The 15,534-nt window shown below is 40.4% G+C and overlaps 1 protein-coding gene across 5 annotated transcripts in view; it reads left to right on the top strand.

Annotated features, from left to right (window-relative positions):
- KIF13A (kinesin family member 13A) overlaps nt 1–15,534 on the top strand; it is a 193,354-nt gene that overhangs the window by 145,431 nt on the left and 32,389 nt on the right. For all 5 annotated transcript variants that reach the window (XM_045551849.1, XM_045551847.1, XM_045551848.1 and 2 more), the window contains 9 exons: nt 1,179–1,392; nt 5,877–6,039; nt 7,061–7,201; nt 7,917–8,066; nt 10,545–10,706; nt 11,243–11,416; nt 13,555–13,706; nt 14,930–15,062; nt 15,243–15,389. In XM_045551849.1, coding sequence (XP_045407805.1) covers nt 1,179–1,392; nt 5,877–6,039; nt 7,061–7,201; nt 7,917–8,066; nt 10,545–10,706; nt 11,243–11,416; nt 13,555–13,706; nt 14,930–15,062; nt 15,243–15,389 — 1,436 coding nt within the window. The remainder of the gene's footprint in view (nt 1–1,178; nt 1,393–5,876; nt 6,040–7,060; nt 7,202–7,916; nt 8,067–10,544; nt 10,707–11,242; nt 11,417–13,554; nt 13,707–14,929; nt 15,063–15,242; nt 15,390–15,534) is intronic.

Below are 15,534 nucleotides of genomic sequence, written 5' to 3'. Positions count from 1 at the left end.
AAAGTCAGTCAATAGCCATCATCAGGTTATATAAAATTTCCTTCTGAGTCACTTTAATTCCAACTTCCTTCCTGAAAGTTAAGCTGAGAGCCAGTGTGTGGGAATATAGCACAAACAGCACTGAATAGCAGGCAAACCTGTGAATGTACAAGGAGGAAATTATGTCCTGGGCTGGTCTGAGAATGCATCTCCTCTCGGTCCCATATACTTATCTGATGTATTTAGTATGATGGTGATTTTCTTTTCTGCCATCTAGTCTGTCTAACGTACTGCGGCGTCCCTACAGCCTACTCACTTAGGGACATCAGTAACTTTCTCCTTTGTTCATGTGGCCAGAGCCTTAATCTTTCTCTACAGCATCCAGCTCATTGGTCATTACCAGGCTAATGTCCTGCCCAGCCAGCGAGCTCTTCAGAGTCACGTCCCACCTACAGCACAGCCACCACTAGTCATCAGAGTGGCTGCTGGGAGCAAGATCTATTAGCATGTCTATACCTGTTTGCCCACATGTATGGTGGTGAGCTCTACATCTGTCCCAAGAAGATGTCAGAAGCAGGTTTTTGTTATTTTTATAACTGAATTGCCCTCTTAGATATTAGCACCTGAGAAATCATCAGGCCGTATCCTCAATATTTTTAAACATATGCTGTGATCTGTAAGTTTCTTCCCATCTTAGAGAAATTCAAGAGTAATAAGATTTGTGATGTAAATCATAAGCCCTTTGTCTTCTACTCCAGCTGATGTTAAGTGGGCATAGAAATCACTACTGTGAGGAAATACCAAATCTCACGTGTTTCTGACTTTGGAGTTGCCCTAGATTTCGTGGAGTTTTTCTCCTCAGTGACCAAGATGACCTGCCCTTCTCCATCATGTGCTGGTAGTAGATTAACGGTCTATCTGAACATTAGGATGAGCTCATCAAATTGAAGAAAGTAACATAGTGGATGTGGAGGATGTTTACATATGGGCATTAATCTAAGATACTAGTAAAGAGGAAATTAAGAGGATTTCATCAGAGGAGGCCCCTCGGGCCTCTCACAGAAAGCGTGTTGACAGGCTAGATCCTGTGGCAGGAGATGGTTCTTGCTGGAAGAATCCCTGATGGGCTGCAATCCCTGGCGTGAGCGCCTGTCTCAGCCACCCCTGAAGACACCTTGCCTTGTCTCTTGGCTCACCAGACCCAGTTCAAAATGTGGTTCAGGTCCTGGAGAAACAATACCTAGAAGAAAAGAGAAGTGCCCTGGAGGAGCAGCGGCTCATGTACGAGCGGGAGCTGGAGCAGCTCCGCCAGCAGCTCTCCCCGGAAAGGCAGCCGCAGAGCAGCGGCCCCGACCGCCTGGCCTACAGCAGCCAGACAGCGCAGCAGAAGGTGACCCAGTGGGCAGAAGAGAGGTAAGAACGGGGACTCGGCAGCCCAGGATCCAGGCTCCAGGGCCAGGGGCTTTGGGGAGGACTCATGAAGCGTGTCAAAGGGGGACAAACCTGGTGGAGAAGGAAATCTTAGTCCCACATCTGATTTGTTAGCACTTGGATTTTCTTTTCAAAGATACTGTCCACCCTAAGTATGTTTACTGTAATGTCAGCTGTTAAACAGTGCTGAGTTAAAAGGCCTAGACTGGTAAGTATTAAAAGAGAGAAAGTTTGAACAATTCTTTAACACACAAAAGCATTTTTTCTTATTTTTTATTTCTCATACTTTTCTATTTAGATACAACGTCTGTGCTAAGAAATCTACTAAATGTGAATTTTTAAGGTTTATACTTTCCAATGTTTATATCAGAACTCTCAAAAGAGGTAGTGGTGGAGGAAATGGTAACAATAATAACCACCACAATAAGGATGATAAGTTAGCAAGAACTTCCGCTGCGTTCTTACCACAGTCTAGGCGCGGCACTAATTGTATTTAACACTCCCAGCAGCACTCTGCCCTAGGAACTCTTATCCCTGTCTTGTGGATGGGGCAGTCAGTTTAAGTATCCTGCCTTAATCTCCCATCTAGTAAGTAAAAAAGCCAGAGTTTGAACCCAGCTCTGTCTACAGTCCCACTAATAACCTCTGTTATAAAAATAATTAACAATAGTAATAAAAGTAACATCTGACATTTATGCAACATTTGCCATGTGCCAAGCACTAAGTGCTTTACATATATTCCTCTCATCTTCACAGCTGCTTACACATGAGGAAACTGGGAGACCGAGAAGTTAAATGACTTACTCAAGGTCATTTAGCTGGTACGTTGGGCAGTGGGATCGAAGCCATGGCAGGCTGACTCTAGAGCTCCTTCCCTAACTCGTACATCCCATTGCATCTCTCAGTAGCAATGGAGGCTGAACGTGAGCCACATGCAGGGAAAGTGACCCCCAAGAGGAGAAAGGGGAGCCCTACCCCACGTTAAAAGGCTCCCAAGAGTAATGCACTTGTTTGTGCTAAATACAGAGAAATGAGTTGATTACATTTTCCTTAGGAGCTACCTGCTCATTTGTCTGGATACTGAAGTATAAAGATTTATCATACTTATAATATGTTCTGCTTTATACTTTATTGTGCCTGGGAAAAACAGGTTATCAGATGGTGCTTTTTCTGAAGAGCACTACCTTTTTCTACATTTACTATGAGTGGGTGGCTTTAAGCAACAATTGTTGAAGGTAATTGGTGTAATTGTATTCATTTACATCCTTTCTATTTACTGAAGCATATAAACAATAAAAGCAAAAGTATCTAATAGAAAAGGTGGGTTGTGGTCAGGCGTGGTGGCTCACACCTATAATCCTAGCACTCTGGGAGGCTGAGGCTGGAGGATCACTTTCAGTCAGGAGTTCGAGACCAGCCTGAGCAAGAGTGAGACCTTGTCTCTACTAAAAAAAGATAGAAAGAAATTAGCTGGACAACTAAAAATATTTAGAAAAAATTAGCCGAGCATGGTCGTGCATGCCTGTAGTCCCAGCTACTCGGGAGGCTGAGGCAGGAGGATCACTTGAGCCCAGGAGTTTGAGGTTGCCGTGAGCTAGGCTGATGCCACAGCACTCTAGCCTGGGCAAGAGAGCAAGACTGTCTCAAAAAAAAAAAAGAAAGAAAGAAAGAAAAGGTGGGTTGCTTTTAATTACAGTGTTTTTTAGTTAAATAGCTAAAAATATTGTTTTACTTCCTTTAATTCCAGATTGATTCTCTTAGGGATTTAAATTCTTTAAAAAAAAAAAAATTAGAAGCTGGGTGTGATGGCACATGCCTGCAGTCCTAGCTACTTGGGAGGCTGATGCAATAGGATTGCTTGAGCCCAGCAGTTCGACCCTATAGCGAGCTGTGATCACACCTGTGAATAGCCACTGCACTCCAGCCTAGAGACAACATAGCAAAGTCTGTCTCTAAAATATAAAACTAAATTTAAAACGAATAGAGGGAAATATTTTGCGGATGTCATTCAAAGAGATAAGATAGTTTCAATGTTGATTTCATCAGGTTTCTTTTACTGGATACAATTAAAATGCCATTAATGATGGGTGGTTATAAAGAAGCTGAGATAATTATCTAAGTAAATGCTGATGGGTTGTGAAATAACAAAGGATTCTTATCTACATTAATGTTGATGGGCTGAGCATCAAGTGTGTGAAGAGCTAAGAATTATAAAGAAAGCTACAGATGTCTTTTATTCTCTCTGTACACTTAGGATGTAGTGTGGAGCAAGATATAAATAAGTAAAAAATTAAATCATAATGGTAAATTAAAGAGCAGTTTTGTTCAACGATAGGAAGTGTTATATACTTACTTATTTGTTGTCTATCTCCTCCCCTGGAAAATAAATACCGGGGCACAGGGAATCAGTTTATTCATTGAAGTTACCCCCAGTGCCTAGAACAATGCTGTCACATGGTAGGTGCTTAGTAAATATTGTGTATTGATCGTGTGACTGTATTGAAGGGGCCAGCAAGTGTGGGATTGCCTGGTGGGCAGAGTGCACAGTAAGTTTGGTGGTTGTTGGGTGGAGAATGAGACCTCAGTGAAGTTGAGGCTTCCGCAGAGATTTTCAGGGAGGAGGTAGGACTTCAAGTGCATTTGAAGGGTGGAGTCTGGCAGCCACAGAGACGGCAGGAGGGCATTTTGGGTGGGTTGGCATGAACAGATGGGAGGCAATGGAGAAGAGTAAGATGTATTTGGGTGTAGCAAAAGAATTGTTTTGTGTAGTCTAGAAGGTGATTTCTAGAGGAGTAGGGAGAATTAAGTCCAAAACTATTAGATAGGGCATGTGGGAGGGCTACAGACTGGAGCATCTGGGATTCATCCCACGGGAGACATGGAGCCCTGCAAGGTCTTGAGCTGAACAGTGGCCTGAGGAAGGCAGGGGTTGGTAAATGCTATCTTGCCGTGGAGCAAGAAGAACCTGGGTGCTATGACATTGTTGGGAGGGGTATGAGAAAACAGAGGAGGAGAGAGAGAGATTTAGGAGATGCTTTAAAGGAAGAGTCAACAGGCTTTCTTTTTTGGTATTGTGGAAAGAGAAGAGACTAAGTGAATCCAAGTCTGGGTGCCTGGAAAAAATGGCAATATCATTTTTAAAAACCATTGTCTTTACATTAGCATCCTTACAGTGTGCCACCTCTGTCACCTCTACAGTGACAAGAAAGGAGTAGCGATTTGGATGTTCCAAACTCATCATTTCCTATGAAGTAAGGACAGGCTGTGTATCAATGGTAGAAAAGAGAAGCTGTCTAAGGCACAGAGCAATCACTAGACTGGGCACCTTTGAACCCAGATTCAAGTGTGAAATCCAGAAGGACTCTTTTCCCTTTTCATTCATTCAGTGAGTTTTTTTTTTTTTTTTTTTTTTAATATCCTTTGATGGGCCATGCATTGGCCAGGAACTAAGTGCAGTGCAAGTAAAAAAGACATGGTGCCTGCCCCAAGGGCACTCACAGCCTAGTAGGGGAGACAGATATTAGGCAGATAATTGTACAAATAAATAAAAAGTTACAACTATGGTAAATGCTATGGAGGCTAAAGACATGGGGCTGAGAGAACATATAATAGTTTTGACCAAGTCAGGGTGTTGATTTTTCTCAGCAAGTGCTATTATATATTGAGTTGAAAGAAAGAATTTCTGCTGCTACAGAAGTACCTTATCACGGTATGACTTTTACTGACTGAAGAACTCATGGCAAACACTTTCTTCTCCTAACTCCAGGTCTCTCTGCCAACCCCTCCCCGCCCACCCTCACACAGCACACAAAAGTCGTAATCATTTCTTTTTCCCAAAGAGTTCCTTTATTGGTTTTTTACACCTCATAGCAAAATCTGGTAGTTTTCAAATGTTATATAATTTAAAACCTGGTTGTTCGGGCACAGTGGGTCATACCTGTAATCCTAGCTCTTTGGGAGGCTGAGGTGTGAGGAACATTTGAGGAGTCCAGGAGTCTAAGACGAGCTTGAGCACATAGTGAGACTCCATCTCCACAAAAAAAAAAATAGAAAAATTAGCTGGGAGTGGTGGCGCACACTGGTACTCCCAGTGTTCAGCAGGCTGAGGCCAGAGGATTGCTTGAGCTGAGGAGTTTGAGGCTACAGTGAGCTATGATCATGCCACTGCCCTATGCCCAGGCAACAGAGCAAGATGCTGTCTCCAAAAATAAATAAATAAATAAATAAATAAAAATAAAAATAAAGCCTGGTTTTTAGTTAAGTTGCTCCACAATTCACTCCCCATCAGTGGTTCTCAACAGATAGCCCATCTGTGGGCAGAGGAAAGGGTAAGTGGTCTGGTAAAATAGATTGGCAAATATTGCCTGAAAAGAGTTGTCTACCATTTTCTAATAGGACTTCTCACTTACAAACAAGATTGTGATTTTCTTTCAGATTTTCTTGTTTCCTTTTCTGTGACTCCACAGGGATGAACTCTTCCGACAAAGCCTGGCAAAGCTTCGAGAGCAGCTAGTGAAAGCTAATACCTTGGTGAGGGAAGCAAACTTCTTAGCTGAAGAAATGAGCAAGCTTACTGATTACCAAGTGACTCTTCAGATCCCTGCTGCAAACCTCAGCGCCAACAGAAAGGTAAAAATGTCCTTACAGAAAGTGAGAGCAGGATACTGAAATCCGAAAAGCATCCGTGAGGCGATCCTGACATGACCCAGAGGTGTTTATTCTTTTAAGGCTTCCTCTGTACACCTCCTTGGGTAGGAAGAATATGCAGAATATATAGAATATGCAGAATTTTGGTGGCTGAAAGACTTGCTAATTTAAATGCTTTCTTGAAAACAGTGAAACCAGAAATATATGTAAGTAATCCTGCCTGCTTTTCCTTACATATAAATACCTCTTTCTGAAATGGGGGATATGTTTGTTATAGTACTTTTTAAAGAATGAATTCCACAAGAAAAGAAGACTTTTTAATGATATCTATCTTTACATACACAGAAGAACTCTTTGTAGGCATTTGGAAATTTCCTGTCACTTCAACTTTAAGAATTTTTCTTGTGGGGATAAACTTTGAAGAAAACAGTGTTTCATCCATTCATTTTTTACTCCAGCAAGCAAGCTAGAAAGTGAGCCAGGGAATATCTTATCAGTCTTGCTGGGTTTTAGTCTTTTGACTAAGTAGTTCCCCTTTGAGAAATTTATTCTAAGTGTGTAGACATAAAAATGTACACAGGTGCCTATTATAGTGACCTTTACCATAGCAAAAATTTGAAACAGCCATGAAGTTGAACAGTAGAACAATTAGTCAGATGTGTGGTAAATCCACAGGATGCATTGCTATGTTGCCATTAAAAAAATCATGTTTATAAAAAGCATTTAATGACACAAGAAAAATGTAAAAACTGAGGAGAGGATTTGGATATGAAATTTTATTTTTGTTTGGTCCTCACTGTGATAAAACAAATGGTGTGTGCGTGAGTCTACATGGAAGCTATACAGAAAAGAAACCAGAATATTCCCCAGGTGGTAGAATTTTATCTTCTTTTGTATACCTTTATGTGTTTTGCAAACTTACTACTTTACTATCATATATATTGCTTTAGCAATCAAAAAAGAAGTTGTAACAACGTTCAATTTGTTTTTCTTCCTCATGCAGAGAGGTGCAATAGTGAGTGAGCCAGCCATCCAAGTGAGGAGGAAAGGGAAGAGCACCCAAGTTTGGACCATTGAAAAGCTGGAGAATAAATTAATTGATATGAGAGACCTTTATCAAGAATGGAAGGAAAAAGTTCCTGAGGTATAAGCGATTTAACCATCAGAACACACACACACACACACACACACACACACACACACACACACACACACACGTGCGTATGATACGTTTATATTAGGAAAATAAAATAAAGTGAAAGAAGTGCTAGGTTGGATCAGAAATATAACATGTGATCCCTGCACAGATGGAAACTAAATGAAGAGAACATTCAGATTCTTATTTGGCTTCATTTTTACTGCATTTCAAGTGAAATGAAGTGAATCAAGTAAATTTATGCTGTTTTGTCAGTGATGTTAAAAAATCAGCCCCTTGGCTGAAGCGAACATGAATTTAGTATTCATTAGCGTATGTTCGTGTGCCTCCAGCTTTGACTGTGGCTGGGTAGGTCACTACGAGTAGTTGTGGTGTACAGAATCCATATTTGGACATTAGTAATGGAAAAGAAGACTTGGAGAAGGGAGTGAAATGAAAAGGGCTGCAGGTGAGGGGTAATAGGGAAGCCAAGACAAGACCTGAAGAAGAATCCTCCACACGAGTGTCACTTAGTTCCCTAACAAACAAACCCATCCCAGTGTGCTAATTTTGTTTTATTTATGTGACATTCGAATTTTACTTCTTATTTGCTTGGGTAGATGCCTTCTTTGAAATTTTTTTTAAGTGCTAGTTTTAAATAGTATGACTTAGGTTGATGTTTTGTTTCCCACTTTCCCACCCACTGGCCCCTCCTACTACTCAGGATAAAAGACTCTACGGGAAACGGGGTGACCCTTTCTATGAAGCCCAAGAAAATCACAACCTAATCGGGGTGGCGAATGTGTTCTTGGAATGCCTCTTCTGTGACGTGCAACTTCAGTATGCAGTTCCTATTATCAGCCAGCAGGGGGAGGTAAGGATAGGCCAGCCTTGGAGAATGAGGGTGGCTCAAGGTTTTTTGTTGTTGTTTTTTATTTTTCATTCAATTTAAGCTGTGTTCTTAAGGTAGATCAAGAAACTAGGGCAAATAGTCAGGGTCTGCATTCTTTTTTCTCTACCAATAATTGATGTTATTAGTAGAAGCAATGAGAATTAAGTCATGGTCTTAAAAGATTATTATAACGTTTTTATGGTTTACACATTTTTTCTTTGTTTTAATCAAATTGGATATCTTTTGGGAATCAGATTCACCTCTGTACCCTGTATTGATTTCTCTTTTTAAAGATAATTTCATACCTTTGGGATATACTGTAGTTCCTTCCTGGCCCCTGAATAGTCTTTACAAGAAAGAACTTGGGAAGATGGTTTTGAAATTCAAAGTATTCAGAGAAAACAAGCTTAAATAACCCCCTGTTAACCTCCTTTTAAACTCTTGGTCTTTTATGTATTTAAATACATATATTGGCCCTTTTAGGCCTAAGACATTTCAGAAAATGTGACAAGTTCAACCCTTTTTTGTTTGTTTGTTTGTTTTACCCATTTCATCAACTGATGTTTTTATTTTCAATCTAGTAACATTCTTACTTCCTGCTTATTCTTCAGTAATATACAAACTTGACCTACCAAGTTATTTCTTGTGATTCTTAGAGCAGGCCGAGAATAAGATGCCATTCTGCCTAAAGTGAAGCTGGGAAACAGACCTTGGCTCACAGTGTGGCGTCTAAGCACAGAGCCCACGTTCTAGTGTGGAAACTGCCCTGTGAACATTCTGCTCTAGACAACCAGTGGCTGGTGTTCCTTTTCCCTGTGTTAAAAAATGGGCACAACTCATGTGATGTAGTGGCTGAGTTCCTAGCTCAGGGGTTCTTAAGCTGGGATCTGTGGTGTGCTTTAGGTATTCCATGAATCCCCCTGAAATTATATTAAAATATATGAGATTCTCCGAAAGCTTCAAAAAAAAAGCTTATTATCTTTTTTTTTTTTTTTGAGACAGAGTCTTACTCTTTTGCCCAGGCTAGAGTGCTGTGGCATCATCATAACCCACTGCAGCCTCCAACTCCTGGGCTCAAGTGATCCTCCTGCCTCAGCCTCCCGAGTAGCTGGCACTACAGGCGTGCACCACCACATCTGGCTAATTTTTCTATTTTTAGTAGAGGTGGGCTCTCATTCTTGCTCAGGCTGGTCTCAAACTCCTGACCTCAAGTGATCCTCTTACCTCGGCCTCCCAGAGTGCTAGGATTATAGGCGTGAGCCACCGCGCCCAGGCAAAAACTCCTGTCTTCTAACTGATTTCTCTTATTTCCTTTTTTTCTTCCCACTTCCTCCATATATGTCTTACTTGTTAAATATCATCACCTAATTTCTCTCAGGTCCTTGGTATCAGTGCCAGTTGCTGTGTGGAGGGTGGATCTGAGCTACCTTTAAAAATAACCTTCACTATTTGAGATGACAGGATGACAGTAGCATGACCAGAGCATGTGTGACCTTCGAAACCATAGTCATTACGACCTTAAACTGTGTGATGAAGGATAACTCCGGCAATTAAAGCATTCCAAGAATGCAAATTCCAGGATAATTCTTATATTCTAATTCAGTTCAGCTTTAAGAGAAATACTGTTAAACTGGCTGCTATCCAGACAGCCACCACAACAGTCAGAGTGAATAAAAAACAATTTTACAAGAACTGGTTCCTCATATCTGCATGGCTTTGCACGTGCTGTTCCCCCTAGAATAGGTCTGATGGCACCACCTCACAGAGCTCTTCTCCTTCCTGCTCCCAGCCACAGTCTGAATTACATACTCATTCTCTACTCCCAGGAATAGAAGCTTCGTAAGCCCACAGACCTCGTCTGTTTGGTTTGCTGTTGTAAACACAGTGCTTAGCACAGTTCCTGGCACAGTTGGTTCTTGGTAAATATTTGTTAAGTGAATAGATTTGTCACATAACAGCCTGCATATATCTCTGTTATAGCAACTGGTCTGCACTGGCTGTTACTGGGTTTTTGCTTCTCTTTCTCCCTTTGACTGTGAGTTCCCTGACAGCAGAAGCCTGTGTCTTTATCTCACTATCCCACGAGGCTAGCTGTTGGATCAAATGAAAAAGTGAATGGAGCATTTGATCAAATGGATATGTGAGTGAATATGCAAACAGACATGGAAGATAGATGACTCCAGGTAGAATATGATAGCTGCCTTTAAGCTGTTTCTAGGCTGTCCTGTAGAAGAAGGGTAAGACTGAGAATGACTCCAGCAGGTCAGTTTCAGGGAGGCACATTCTGCTCAAAGCAAGGCGGGATGATTGCAGGGGCAAGCGGCAGAATGGATCAGCTCTGGTAGTGGTGGGGTTCCCATTGCTGCAGACGACCAGGCTGTGGGAGAGTGCATTTCTGTCTCAGGTCAGTGCTGCCGCAGGATGCTTTTAACTCCAAGGTGCTCCGATTCCTTGACCCAGGTTGCAGGGCGTCTCCACGTGGAAGTGAGGCGCGTTACAGGAGCTGTTCCAGAGCGTGTGGTGGAGGATGACTCTTCGGAGAACTCCAGTGAAAGTGGGAGCCTTGAAGTTGTAGACAGCAGTGGGGAAATCATTCACCGAGTCAAAAAACTGACATGCCGGGTGAGAGGCCAGTGATGGGGAGGCTCGTGTAAATGACCTTTTTCATGCAAAACCATTTAACAAAAAATCTTTTATGCGAGGTTTTCATCCAGCATAATAAAAATTGAATTTTGTGACAACAGATACAATGACGGACAGTACTTTTTTTTAAGAAGTAGAGCACACTTTCTAGAGATAGTTGCGTCAAATTGCAAAAGTATCTATGTATTTGGCACTGAAGGAGCATATGTCGCTTAGTGGATTATGTTTTTCTAGTAAAAGTTGCATCTATATCATAAATCAGTCATTAAGAAGATTTTACAGGGATATGTGCATTTGTTGCCAAGTTTTATATGCTGTAGTTACAGAACCGTGGCACAGGTTTTGTTATGCATAGGGCCCTTAGTGACATGGTGTCAGATATTTCTAGATGTCAAATGGATGGCTGGTTTATTTATTTCATTGCTTACTCTTAAATTTGAGGTGGCTGAAATAAGAAGAGAATGTTTAATGTTTTCTTTTGTGGAATTTTATTTCCCTTTTTTAAATTTCTTCAGGTAAAAATTAAAGAGGCAACCGGGCTGCCCTTAAACCTCTCCAATTTCGTCTTCTGTCAATATACGTTCTGGGACCAGTGTGAGTCCACCGTGGCTGCCCCCATGGTGGACCCAGAGTTGCCTTCACCACAGTCCAAGGATGCCCAGTACACCGTGACCTTCTCCCACTGTAAGGTACAGACACTGTTCTAAAGTGAGCTACGTGGCGGGTAGCAGAGTTGGGCACAGTGGAAAAATCTATTTTCCCCATGAGAATTTTTTTAAGCATAGTATGTTTATTAGACCTTTTAACTTCAAAAGTGTACTTCATTACAAATTCAAATAATTTAGAAATATTTAAAATAAAGCCTGAAAGATCTCTACCAGCAATCTTATTCCCCAGAGGTATAACCCACCAATGACAGTGTTTTACATATTTTAATAAACTGTTTTCTATGCTCTACAACTTTCATATGTGGGTGATAAACATATTTATACACACACAAATGGACAGTGGACATAGATACACGCTTTTATGTCATGCACACCCAACTTTAAAAATGTTATACAAAAATGGGATCACATTATACATATTGCAGAATTGTGGGCATCTTAACGTGTAAGTAGCTATAGAGATTTCTCATTATTTTGAATATAACATAGCATTCTAACATACCATATGAGTTTTTAAGAAAATGTAAAATGGAAAAGATGAATTTGTGGTGAATGTGGCTGGACCTACCTTGAGACATCACCTACCCTCCTGGCTTTCACATGGGACTGCCAACAAGTCATTTCTGAAAGACCAGCTCTCTTCCCTCTGTAATTTTGTTTTTCTTTGAATAATCCTTTGAAGATACTCAAGACCTATTCTTTTGCAAATTGTGCCTATTCTTTCTGATTCTACACTTAGAAAATAAATCCACATTACCACCTGTGAAATTTCACATAGGTAAAGGCTGTCAAGTATTTCTTTTTCTGAAAGCAAATAGCCTACATTTTTTTACCTGTATTCACCAGTCTGTTTCTCAAAATCTTTATTAATCTTTTTTTATCTCTGAGTATTTTTTAAGTATTTCCCATCTTCTTTTCAATCTATAAAGCTGCTTATTTACAAGGATGAAATCTGAATTTTAAGTGCATCCTGGTTAACAACTGTTTTAATAAATACTAGTCCCAGACTAGTATTTATTACTATTTAATACTATTTAGTATTAAATACTAAACATAGTATTTAATACTAAAATTCTGGGTCTGTCTCCAAATAAAATAAGTAAAAAAATAGAGAGTGTAAGGTTAAATCAATATAGCACAGCTGTTTCTAGAACTTAGAGGCATAGAGACGTCTCCACCTGAAGTTCCACTGAGAGGCTAATGGAAAGAAAGTCAGCTTGCCTCCTTCCCTGCTGCATTGTTCTGACAATGCACTATTCGTTTCCTCACAGTCATCTGTGTTTTAGAATGAGGAACTGGGGTGGGAGAGCTTAAGAGCAAGAATATTAGCATCATGAAGGTAATCATATAAAATTTAATTCTATTCTTAGTCTCCAAAGCCATGACAAGGAATGACTTGCTGAATTAGTCCATGCCAGTTTAAAGTCAGAATGGTGTTGTGGGACTGAGAATGAACCAAGCATAAGAGAATGTGGATTCAGCTCTGCAGCTGACTAGCCATATGACCTTGGACAAGTTGCTTTCTTCACTTCCCCTATTTGTGGAAAAAGGGAGTTGAATTAAATTACTTCAGAATTTCCCTTCCAGATCTTATATTCTGTGATTCTTTATGGCTTCCTGTAAAACATAAGAGATGGGTTTAAGGTTGACATCAGACTAACATACTCCAAAGTAAATCTATATACAGTGGAAAGATCAAAAGGAAATTTCATGGGCTCTTTGATGCATAATTCTTTTTCCTCCCCCCCCCCACTGGTTTATGCAACTTTATTGAAGAAGAACATATTAGTTACTAACAGAGCTATCAGTTGATCACTCATCCATTGACAACTTGTATCATTTATTCAGTGCTGTATTAAATGGTATTGGAAGATAGATTAACTAATAGCTCCAAGCCTCCTAACAATTTAAATGAAAATTACAAAATGTTTGAGACCCTATTTTTGGAATACAAAGGGTGTTTGACTTTTTGATTTCCGTTCTCTGTAGAGCAAGAACAGGTCATTCCTTTATTGACATGCATAAAATACATCACAGTTTTTGTTCTGCTGATGCTAGAAATTCATTACCAATTCTCCAGACACATCAGTTACAAGCATAAGGTATATCATGTACATACATAATTCTTACTGCACTTTCCTTCCTTCTGCTTATCCCAGGACTATGTGGTGAATGTAACAGAAGAATTCCTGGAGTTCATTTCAGACGGAGCGCTGGCAATTGAAGTGTGGGGCCACCGGTGTGCTGGAAATGGTAGCTCCATCTGGGAGGTTGATTCTCTTCATGCTAAGACAAGAACATTACATGACAGGTTCGTTCTTGGCCATGAGCTTTAGACACAGGGTCAAGACTAGCACTTAGACATTGATTAAGAATACAGGCTTTGAACCCTGGGACTGCTGCTGTTACTTTGGACAGGTTACTTAATCTCTCTGAGCCTGTTTTCTCCTTTGAAAAATGAGAATGATAACAGAAACTACCAGACACCAGAAAAATTCAATAGGGAAAGGTAAGTCCTATCAACAAATGATACTGAGACAACTGCCTATCTGTATGGGAAAAAAAAATTAGTCTTGATCTTTACTTCACACTGTACACAAATGTTAATTTGAGATGGATCATACCTTAAATGCAAAAGCTTAAACTGTAAAGCTTATAGAAGAAAACATAATTTTGAGATCATCACACATTCTCAGAAGAGCCACAGAAAGCACTAACCATAGAAGAAAAAAATTGTTTAAGTTAGACTTAATCAAAATTAAAAGCATATGCTCACCAAAAGACATCATTATGAAAATAAATAGGTAAGCTACAGTCTGGGGGGAAACTGGCAGTTTCTCGTAATACTGATCATTTCACCTCTTCTTTGAGCCAACAGTCCCACTCCTAGGTATTTACTCAAGAGAAATGAAAACTTAAGTTCACAAACAGAGTTGTGCATGATGTTCATGGAGGTTTATTCATGGCATCCCCAAACCGCAGACAACCCAGATGTCTTTCATTGGGCGAATGGATAAACAAATCGATATAATTCATAAATAGAATACTACTCAGCATTAAAAAAGAAAAGATCCATTGATATTCATTTTGATGACTCTCAAGAACATTATGCTGAATGAAAGAAGCCAGACACAAGATAGTATATACTGCATGATTCCATTTATATGAAGTTCCAGAACAGGCAAACCTCATCTCTGAGTTACACAGCTGCTACCAGAGTGTGGGGATTGAATGGGAGGGATATGAACAAACTTCTGAGGTGGTGGTGGAGTGGGTTACACAGGTAGGTGCATTTGCCAAAACTCACTGAACTCTATGCTCGAGATCTGAGTATTTCACTGAATGTAAGTTACAACTCAGTAAAATAAATGAACTGGTATTGTAGGGTTGTTTTGAGAGTTAAATAAGGAAATCATTTATGCAACATACATTGTGCAGTGCCTAGCACAAAGTAAGTGCCCAGTGAATGGTAGCTTATTACTAATAGTGTCCCTGGATGGTGACATCACTGCTTATTGGGATGTGTTTTTGCAGGTGGAATGAAGTAACTCGGAGAATAGAAATGTGGATCTCCATATTGGAATTGAATGAATTAGGGGAATATGCTGCCGTGGAACTTCATCAGGCAAAAGATGTCAACACAGGAGGCATCTTTCAACTTAGACAGGTACTAAGTTTGTTTTGGGGTTTTGTGTGTGTGTTTTCTCTCTGTCCCACTGTTACAGTTTCTGGGAATTTTCTAACTATCTGTATCTTTGTTCCCTAATCCTCTTCCCTTCCTTTACCCCTTCTCCCATCCATCCCCATTATCATTCCTGGCACCCACATCCCCCGGCCCCCTCTGCAGGGTCATTCACGTAGAGTGCAAGTCACCGTAAAACCTGTACAGCATTCGGGGACGCTGCCGCTGATGGTTGAAGCCATCTCGTCAGTATCCATCGGCTGCGTAACCGCCAGGTCCACCAAACTCCAGAGAGGCCTGGACAGTTACCAGGTAAGAGAGACAGATTTGAAATGGTCTTGAACGAAGTTTGGTTAATGCAGAAGTAAAGGAGTTAATGATCTATGGTGAGGACCTCTTTGGAAATAGAACAGAACTCCTTGCATTAACCATGTGTCTTCCCCCTATTCGTATTTCT

The sequence above is a fragment of the Lemur catta genome, chromosome 5 (genome assembly GCF_020740605.2).
Source record: "Lemur catta isolate mLemCat1 chromosome 5, mLemCat1.pri, whole genome shotgun sequence".
In the NCBI taxonomy this organism is placed as follows: Eukaryota; Metazoa; Chordata; class Mammalia; order Primates; family Lemuridae; genus Lemur; species Lemur catta.
Note: the sequence above shows the minus strand (reverse complement) of the source record. Positions and strands in the feature narration are given on the sequence as shown.